General features: G+C 43.1%; 1 protein-coding gene across 1 annotated transcript; it reads right to left on the reverse strand.

Annotated features, from left to right (window-relative positions):
• Positions 1-4,118: 4,118 nt before the first annotated feature.
• LOC309860839 (conserved oligomeric Golgi complex subunit 2-like) lies at positions 4,119-9,813 on the reverse strand. Its single transcript, XM_082723280.1, has 4 exons — positions 9,588-9,813; positions 8,369-8,431; positions 6,059-6,139; positions 4,119-4,204 (listed from the first exon to the last, which is right to left on the reverse strand). The coding sequence occupies exons 1-4, from the start codon at positions 9,642-9,644 to the stop codon at positions 4,172-4,174; spliced, it is 234 nt and encodes a 77-aa protein (XP_082579406.1). The 5' UTR covers positions 9,645-9,813; the 3' UTR covers positions 4,119-4,171.
• Positions 9,814-10,131: the final 318 nt, after the last annotated feature.

The raw sequence follows: 10,131 nt of genomic DNA on the forward strand, positions 1-10,131 counted from the left end.
CCTCAAATGCTGAGACTGGATTCATGACTTCTGTCAGCTTGAACTAGATGAAACCGACGCTCTCTAAGTTGGAAGCTGCTGATTGCTGGCGGCCTCACATGGTGCAGCCCATACTCCGGCCGCTCAGAGGCAGGATACACTGACTCCCTGTATTTTACTGTATCCTTATAGGTCAAGAACACTGGGTAACCAAGTTCTGGACTTAAGGTACTACCCCGCTAACTCGCCCTTCAAAGCCCTTTATCTTTGAATATTCCCTCCCTCCCACCTTCCTAGCCTGGCAAACTCCCCCATGGTCTTCAAGACTTAGGCCACATCAATTCTGCGAATACGCTTCCCCTCACAGACTTTCCCTGCACACAGAGCTGTCTTCCAGCTCCTCCAGTGGGCACGGGCGCCTTGGTGGGGTCACGCTTTTCGGCAACTTCATTAACGTATAACTTATGGAAATGGAAATTGACCTGAAAATGTTCTGATCCGTACCTTCTTCCTAGGCAAGTCCCTCACCCCTACTAAATTAAGATGATCCCTGAGTTATGGCATCACTGGAAGAGACCAGAGCGCATGCCTGATTCCTGCCATGCTGATGGGCACCAAGCGGGACCAACCTTTTCTTACAACCAGAAGAGCAGGAACTAAGAGCATCTTCAAGGAAGAGCCCTGAGCTCTCTCGCACCCAGTCAAGAAACGAAGCCAGATTAGATGCTCTGTGTTTGTGGAATGAGGTGCATGGGGGCACAAACCTCATCCATGTATGGTTTCACCAGTACTTGACCGACTAACGCCTCTGCATCCTGTGTCTTGTCAATTGTAGCGTAAGTCTGGAGGCAGTGCCATATGATGTCCACATTGGAAGTCTGAAGCCCTTCTAGCAGCAGGCCTCCCAGGGACTGCTGCAGCATGGCCGTAATGTGGGCTATACACTGCAAGAACAGAGAGACCAGGAAAGAAGGTCCAGGTACCACAGTTTCTAAAAGCTCAAATATATGTGTATAATTTATATACATATGTGTTATATATATAAAGCGAGCCTCTAATTCTACCAGAATATATGTAAGATTAAAATCCCAACATTTCCTAGAGAATAACAATGAATCTCTTCTCCCCATGATTGCTTTCTTTCTTTTTTTTTTAAAGGTTTTTATTTATTTATTTGTCGAGAGAGAGCACAAGCACACAAGGAGACACAGGCAGAAAGAGAAGCAGGCTTCCTGCCAAGCAAGGAGCCCAAGGTGGGACTCAATCCCAGGACCCTGGGATCATGACCTAAGCCAGAGGCAGTGGCTTAACTGACTGAGCCACTGAGGTGTCCCCTCCCTATGATTTCTTTGAAAGTAAGTTGGCTTCATCAAAGTGAAGTTTAGACAATTACGGAATGACAAAAAGTTATTTGCCTCTTAAGCTACGGAGTAAATCTGACAAACGTGCATTTAAACCCAGTCAAGGGCTTTGGATAAATGAACTCTGACTACATCATATGATGTGTCAAGTTACATGAAATTCAGAATTAATTTTACTTGCATAGTTTGGAGACTACGCTTGTGTCTTTACACAAAATCTATCTAGTGTGACATAATGGAAGCAGGGTCCCAAGCAGGAGACACTGAAAAAAAAAAAATTCAAAGCTAGCTTCAAAATCCTGTAGAGTAGCAATTATCAGGGGCAATGCTAAGTCAAACCAAAATCATTCAGGAAATTCGCAAACAGCAAATTGAAAATCGAAACCAACACTTGCTGGTCTTACTTTGTCCAGAAGAGGCATGCCTTTGCTCTGAACAGCATGAAAGTGTAACTGGTTAAATTCTGTGGCAATTCTCTCCAAAATCTGTCTAGTCCAGAGAGGGCTAGTAGAGACAATTAGAGAAATGTAATTCCCAAAGTTAAAAACCTGCCACCCCCACCGCCCCACATGCCTTACAGCGCTCAGGCACCTGCACCTGAACGCCATCAATTTTTATGACAAACTGTCTGTGCAGCAGGCCCCAGTGCAAGGGGTGAGGAGCGGGGAGGTTGTAGAAGCCACTGACGCAGCCTGGCCCAGGCCACAGGGCCCAGGCAAGGGGATGGAGCTATTTTAGGTCAGTGTGGGTACAACTGCATGATTCCTCCACGTTCCTCGGGCTCTCCCATTCGTGCCCTTCTTCTCCCTTCTTCTCCCATTCTCTAACCCCCTCCTCTCTCTTGCCCTGTCCTACCGTTCATACCCGAAGCCCCCTCTTCTTCTCTGCCTGCCTCATTCTCCCTCCCAAGTACCTCCCCAGTACCAACTACTGCTGTCTCCTCAATCAGCTAAAACTGACCGCCTAGCAGCAACCTGGGAAATCGCTCAGAGCAGCGGACTCCAAGTTTAAATTTACCCAACGGCAGAAAGAGCAAGCTCGGTGCTCCGGGAGCTGGTGAGAAATCACTCACAGTGCATCTGCCATCAAGTGGACTGGATACACTTCCCTCTTGCCCCCCACATTAGAAAGCGTCAACCCCATTCAAAAGGAAGTCGAACAGTGAAAGAAAAAAAAAAACACACAACAAAGGCCCCAAAGCCCCTGCTGGGCTCTATGAGGCATCCCACATCTGAGGATGGGCAGTCAGGTAGTGAGGAAACACACTGTAAGAAAACCCAAAATCTCTGGAGACCTGCAATGGTGTGCCCCGTCCCAGAGCATCAGAACTGGTGTGGAGGGAAGGCAAGCGCTTGGCAGGAACAGTGCCGAAGCCTAATCCCAACCTCTACTGACTGATCCCATGCGCATTTCCTATTTATCCTTTTCTCGGCATTTCTGGGCCTGGCAGAGCATGATGGATTTACTGTGCGCTGACGCTGCTCTGGCTTTCCTGACTCTAGAGCTCAGAGCTGCTCTTCTGGAGAAAAAAGTCCTCCAAGGTAATTCTGAGCAAGAAAGCGCACAATGTCTGTTTATCAAGGACAGTGTTGCAAAGGGACAGGATTGTAGACACAGAGCTCACTGAGGTGTTTCTATCCGATGAGCACAGCAGCAACAGCAAAGACGGGAAGAACACTGGAGGGCCAGTTCCCCAAGGGCCGAACGTGGACATGGCTGGAGGGGCTGCAGGCACTGCCAAGGGCCGCAGTGAAGCAGAGCCACTGGAGACACACGGGCTGCAGAAGGGCCGTGTGCAGACTGTCTGCTAAGTGTGGACGAACGGGGCAGAAGCACGAGTGCAACGGGCTAGAGACACAAGCACAGTGGAGGCTGACCACTTAGTTGAATGCCTTGATGTGAAAGGGGACAGAGACCTAGGACCAGAGAATCGCTTCCTTTGGGATGTGTCCGTTCTTAATCTCCATCATGAGACATGTGGAGCATATGGTCTCTCAAGTTCCTTCCAAATCTAAAACCTTAATTCCTAAAATTTAGAAACCTAACTCCGCCTGCAAGGGGAGGGACTGTTAGCGTCACACAACAGAGCACTCAGGGCACCAGGCGACCTTGACGCAGGCAGCCCAGCTGGTATGTGTAGGACCAGCCCCGGCTACTCCCACTGCACCACTGTGCGTCTCACAGTGCTGACAGGACCTAACTACTCATTTTCTGAGTCACTCATCTACCCTGGCTGATTAAAAATTCACACCAGGAAGGGAACAAGACAATCACAGTATAACAAAGAGAGCCATCATCTTTTTTCCTATTTCATAAGTTTTTCCTTTCCTGTTTGTAAATTTCAACTGGATATGTCCTATACTGTTTCATAATAATATAATGCTGGTGCAAAATACATCAATGGTAATACTCTGGGCATGTCTAGGAAAAAAAATGAGATGGAGAAAAACCAAGATGAATGGTAGATATGCCTTAAAGATCAACCGGACTTTGCTAGTCCTCAGGGAAGGTGATTCCAAATATACTTTTACACTGCAAGCATAATGACGTGTTGGAACTGTGGTCTATAACCAAAGCGTTTATAGGAACGTGTTATAGATTTCACCATTTCATGCTCTCCACTCTCTTGGAGCTACATTCTAGCCACAAACCTGGATTTTCTTCTTGTTCAGAAATGAATTCTAACTAAGCCATCCCCGCCTAATTAGATTGAATGTGAAGTATTAATTTATGTGCTACTTAGTTAAAAAAAATGCTTACCTGCTTGCTTCTAGTGCAGAGGTTTCTTTCGAACTTTGTGAATTTAAGATTTTTTCAATCTTTTCCACTGATCAAATAACTTGTATAAGCCTCAACACACACATCTATAAAAATAAAAATTAAGCAAACAAAAAACGTCACCATCTTTACTCTTAATCATCTTTATTTCCCATGCTAAATGCAGGAAAATATAAGACCAAAAGTTAGCTTCAAATATATAGGGCATGCTGTATTTTGAATATTTCTATGAAACTCAGAATTCTCAAGAATGCAAATCTTAGTTCTAGAATAAGCATACTTCCATATTCTATTGCAAGTTTATAGAGGGAAAAAAAAAAACCCTAGACTTTGCTTTCTCATATTCTATACTCTTATTTCTTTTTTTTTCCCATCCTGAATCTTTCTATGGGCATTTCTTTCCTATTTTTTTAAAAAAGATTTGTTTATTTGAGAGAGAGAGAGACTGCATGTGCGCGTGCAGGGGAGGGCAGAGGGAGAGAGAGAATCTCGAGCAGACATCCTGCTGAGCACAGAGCTCAATGCGGGGCTCAATCTCATGATCCTGAGATCATGACCTGAGCCAAAATCAAGAGTCGGACGTTTAACCAACTGAGCCACCAGGCGCCCCTCCATTTGTTTTCTTATGGCCCTTTATTCATGTTTTAACTTTGGCTTCTGATTGTACTGGCCCTCTCAGTTTACATGTGCATATACCTATATGCCCAAGCACCAAATCATTAAAGACCTTTTACACTACAAATATTATCAAAGAGGTTGAGGGACATTATGAAAACTCTCATCCTTAAAGAACAAAAAAATACAAAGTCATCCATTCAATAAATAATAATAATAATGAACACCCCTGGGAGCTCGATATTCATTCTGACGGGGGGTGGGGGGGGCACGAGAAAATAAAGCAAGAAATACACCCTGCTCTCACAAAGCTTACTGTTTTGTCTGGAAGCGCACGACAAGCATTCTTTGGACAAAAGCTGTGAGGAGATCCAGAGGCGAATTAAACAGAAGCCTGTCCCTCAAACAGGCTTCTCCCCACTGAGATTTTAACAAATATGCTAATAATACACATAGAAAACATTGTACAGAGCAGCAGGCGAGAGTCAGAAGCCCAGACACCCAATGCCCGCTGGTGCCCCTACATCGTTATGATCATGAATGATATCGGGGACACTTGGAACTGGAGATAGCACTAAGGGGCACACTCCCGGGGTGAGCCCTCAGATGTACAGAGCCGTTGCCTGTCTCACACACCTGAAACTAAGCCAACACCGCATGCTAACTACGGGAATTGAAAAAATTAAAGTGAACACCAGAACATAAAGAACACAGGATCAGAAAATAACAGCAAACCTACGGCAGAATCCTGAGTTTGCTTTGGAAAGCCCACTTCTCCCCTAGTCTCTAATATAGGCCTATTTTCTTTACAGGGCCACTGACAATTTATACAGTCGTTAACTGTCAAGCGCTGCACCGACAACAGTTATCACTGTTTCTTATTCTGGAAAAAGTGGGTGACTTGAGATCGTGTGGGTACCTCTGAAATTCTGTCTTCTTATTTCAGGTAGATAACGTGACATAATGCATAAAATGCACATGCATGAGAGCTTTGAAAAAAAGCTAAATTTAAAAAAAAAAAGAAAAAAGCTGAATAGTGCTGACAAGTTCACGGAGACAAGAGGAGAGGGCTTCAACTGGCATGCAGCATAAGAAATCTACTGGAGGGGGCACCTGAGTGGCTCAGTGGGTTAAGCCACTGCCTTCGGCTCAGGTCATGGTCTCAGGGTCCTGGGATCGAGTCCCACATCAAGCTCTCTGCTCAGCGGAGAGCCTGTTTCCCTCTCTCTCTCTCTCTGCCTGCCTCTCCATCTACTTGTGATTTCTCTCTGTCAAATAAATAAATAAAATCTTTAAAAAAAAAAAAGAAATCTACTGGAGGGTACCTTTTTCTTCCTTATGTCCTCTTGTTTACACATTCGTTCATCTACTGCCCGAATTCCTTCACTGACTGATGACCTGAGACTCTTTAAAAGAATAATAAAGAAAATGTATTACAGACATTGTTTTGTCACATTATCAATTTCCTACATCTCATTCAATTCCACAGAAATTAATACCTGTGCACCTGTACTATGCAGATATTGACCAAAAAAAAAAAAAAAAAAAAACATGATATACCAGATACAGTTACTGTTGAGGGGACTCATGACCTGGGGGCATAATGACACGAAGGCAGGGTCGCATGGCCAAAAGAAGAATGACATATACAGTGAAAGTTATGGGGATGAGGGAGCTTAGAATGGAGAACAGATAATATGAAGCAAAGTACAGGAGAGTCTGGAAATGCGACGGGGCTCGAATCGGACTCTGAAAGCCATGTGTACACAGCTGCCGAGGTGGGGAGGGGATGGGGAGCAGATGTAAGTGCACACACACTCAGGGGCAGGGTCAGACAGGCACACAGCCATGTGCACTGCAGGCTTCCTTCTGGAGAGAAGCAGAAATAGGAATGGAGGGCCAACTTCACTGAGATGAAGTCTTTAGATTCTGCATATTTTGGAGAACGAAAGAATGTCAAAGCACTGATGCATGATGATGAAATGTGGGTATGGAAATACCAGGAATCAAGAATGAAGAACAGAAGACCAGAAAAAGGCAGAGCACAGAGGTAGAGAAACATGTCCAGAAGCTAATGAATAAAGAGATAATTAGGAATTAGGGCCAAAACAAAGGTTAAAAGAAACAACTAGAATGAAGTAGGCATATCACAAAAATTCCACAGGAAGGTGAATTAATTCACTCCATCAACATTATGAAACACCTCCTGGACGTCAGTATTGTGGCAGCCTACAGGGATGCAATGAAGACAGATATAGTCGTATCCCTCAGTGGTCTGAGAATCTCACAGAACAGCTTCAGAGTTGGGACCAGAAAAGCAGGTCAGGCCTGTGGCTGAGCAGGACCAAAGTGGCCATAAAAACAGGCCATGGAAAAGGGAGGGGATACGGTGATGGCAGGGGGTGAGGCGGGACAGGAGCCTGTGTGAGTAGAGCAAATCTGCCTCCAGGGAGGGGGTTCGAGAGAAGAGTGGGAGGCCAAAGGAAGGCTAGGCTTGGGAAACAACACCACTATGAGGCCCTGGGAGGAAGAGGCACACCAAGGAGGCAGTGGGAGAGCCCCACAGCGGCTGGTGTGGAATCCAACAGCGGACCATGAAAATTCCTTCCATTCCAAGGAAAAGTATCTTTAACAAGATTTTGTAAAATTCAAATGAGACATAAACCATGGAAAGTATTGGCTACCTCAAGGCACAACTCAAGATTTTTACCTGTTTCACAAACTCTTTCCTGCCTGCCCCTCCCCTAGGCTTCTCAGTACTGATATTTCCATCACTCCGCATTTTTCTTGGTTCTAATCATGTACTGTGTCTTCCCTTAAATTATGTTCTCCTTATATTCTCTCTAGGATGCAGGCACTGTCTTAGGGGAGGGACGTAAGAGGCCACTCAAGCTAGAGGAGACACACAAGGAAGGATGGTGTCGTTTATGACAAGTTTACGACAGGGCATCAAAATGGACAGAGGCCGTAAGTCAGGGCACCAGACACAGACGGGGGGGGGGGCGGGAGGGGAGACAGGGCAGCACAGTTTTCTGTAAGAAGTGATGCCACAACTGCCCCTCCACTGTTCACCCAGGTGGAGTTCCTATTCCCAATGGCTTAGAGGTGGGGAGTCCCATTCCCACAACAGAGATTTTTCTGAGAGAACATGCAAATGTAACATTTATTAAGTATTACATTTTATTTATATTATCCTTCAGTTCCATTAGGGATTACACAGTTTTTGTAGATCAGCCCAGGAACCTAACCACACGTAGATTACGTGGGGTGGGGGGGGATATTTACAAGATTACAAACTGTTAAAATACAAGTCATTCGTAAGTTAGAAACCACTTACATATGACCAAAGTGGCATTAATAAGTTGAATTTGGAAATATGCTTCCTCTCCCCTGACATTTTAAGGTTGTCTACTCTGAGAATATGTCTTCTTCAAATCGAACATGTTTTTTTAGGTTTTTAGCATATGCAAAAACAAAATCATTTACAACTCTTCTGAAGGTGAATATTATAATCATGAACCATTAAAATACAACCACCAGTACCACCAAACTAACAGATGAAAAGAATTCTTAGAGAAAAGCCAACGAGGACAACAGGCATCACAGCAGACTGTTTTCATTAATTGGGGACTTACCAGAACTTCTCGTAACTGTCCCAAAGGCACAGAAAGTTGATTGAGGGCTTTGTCCATGCCAACCTAAAGGCAAAACCAGGTTGGCACAAACACATCACGATAAGGAGTAATAGTGACGTATCTATTTAACGATCAAAGCAGTACCAGATTTAAGTTATTTTTTTGGCACAACTGTATTTTGCTACATAACTAGCTAAACAACAGAAGTGTTATTTGGGCATTAATGTTGTTCATAGAATATGAAAAAAATCTGTTGAAATACATGAAACTATAAAAATAAGGGAAGTCAGGAGAAACGAAAGCTTCCTTAAGAACAATTTGCCTTTAGATGACATTTTAAATGAATGTGAAAAATTTTCACAGAAGGTGAACAGTTCTCTGTCTGTAATTGATGATACTCAGCCAGCTGATGTGAAAGTCTGACGGGCTATGTCTCTCTTAAACATTATTATAAGCCTTGAGAAAAATAGAAATTAAACAGAAGTAAAATTTTCTAGGTTTTTAATCCTATTGGGATATTTATCTTAGTGGTATATTTCCCAAAAGCAAATGTGCATCATTAATTTTAATGCTTCTTGAAATTCCCATGGAGCTGCAACTTTCTGTGCTTCTCTGGACAAACAGATTTAAAACAAAATGAAGCATCAACAAGGAGACTTTTCTGCCAAGTAACAAAATTCAACATTTCTAAATGGCTTTTACAAACAATTGATAAGCTCACTGCAAATCATTCTTATATTTTTATAAAACCAAACTTTTTAAATATCAATATTGGCCAATGTTCCCTCAACCTAGCTCTGGCTAACAGATATACCTGGGAGTAAATTAAACATTGTAAGAGTGGTGGACATTTGCTCCTACAAATTAGTCTAAATCAAGGAAGACTTCAGGGTAATCACTTAGCAACTAATAAAACAACCTCTTGGGTATTATTATCCTTTACTTTTCACTGTTGACTAATGAATTTGAAACAATCAAACTAGAGCAACCTTAAATGAATAAAAACTAAAACAAAAAAATGTATTCCAAAAAGTTTAGTTCTTTTATTAATGAAATTGGTAATTTCTTCAAGTTTCTGGTGGGGTTGGTGGGGTAATCAACTGAAAGGTTTCTAAAAACTCTGCCCTTTTAATAAATATGAAGGAGAGAGAAAGTGTGTGTGTGTGTGTGTGTGTGTGTGTGTGTGTGTGTGTGTAGGACTTGTGAATTTCAGGTTTACCAAGTTTGTGGAAAGGTTGACAAAATCTGCATAATCCTTGTTGATGATCTCGACCATGGCTATTTTAAGAAGTTTATAGTAGAGTTCCAGATCTCCTCTTAGTTCCTCCAGCTGGACACGCTTCCTACAGTCAGACACAAAGTGATCGACGTCGAAATCTTCCTGAAAATCAAACCAGAAAGAAAAAATGATTGCACTGATACCACATTTTACATAGAAAAATAAGATCAGAGAAAGAATAAGAGGCTGTATTACTGCAGGGGAACACACACAGGACATCAGGGGGTCTGCTCACTTCCTAAGATTATGGGAAAGGGGGCCCCTCACCAAGACCATTCTCTCCTGTTGCCTAACTCTACAGGCATTTTATTTCTTTTAATTATACATTTCAAAGAGGCTCTTCTCAAAATAGAAACAGCTTTTTCTTCTTAATTTTAACACAGCGATTCACATCCTTCCAGACTTTGTTTTGGTCTCTTTACTTTTTTTTTTTTTAAGATTTTATTTATTTGAGAGAGAGAGACAGAGAGAACAAGTGGGAGGA

This window comes from Mustela nivalis (genome assembly GCF_964662115.1).
Source record: "Mustela nivalis genome assembly, chromosome: 3".
Lineage (NCBI taxonomy): Eukaryota > Metazoa > Chordata > Mammalia > Carnivora > Mustelidae > Mustela > Mustela nivalis.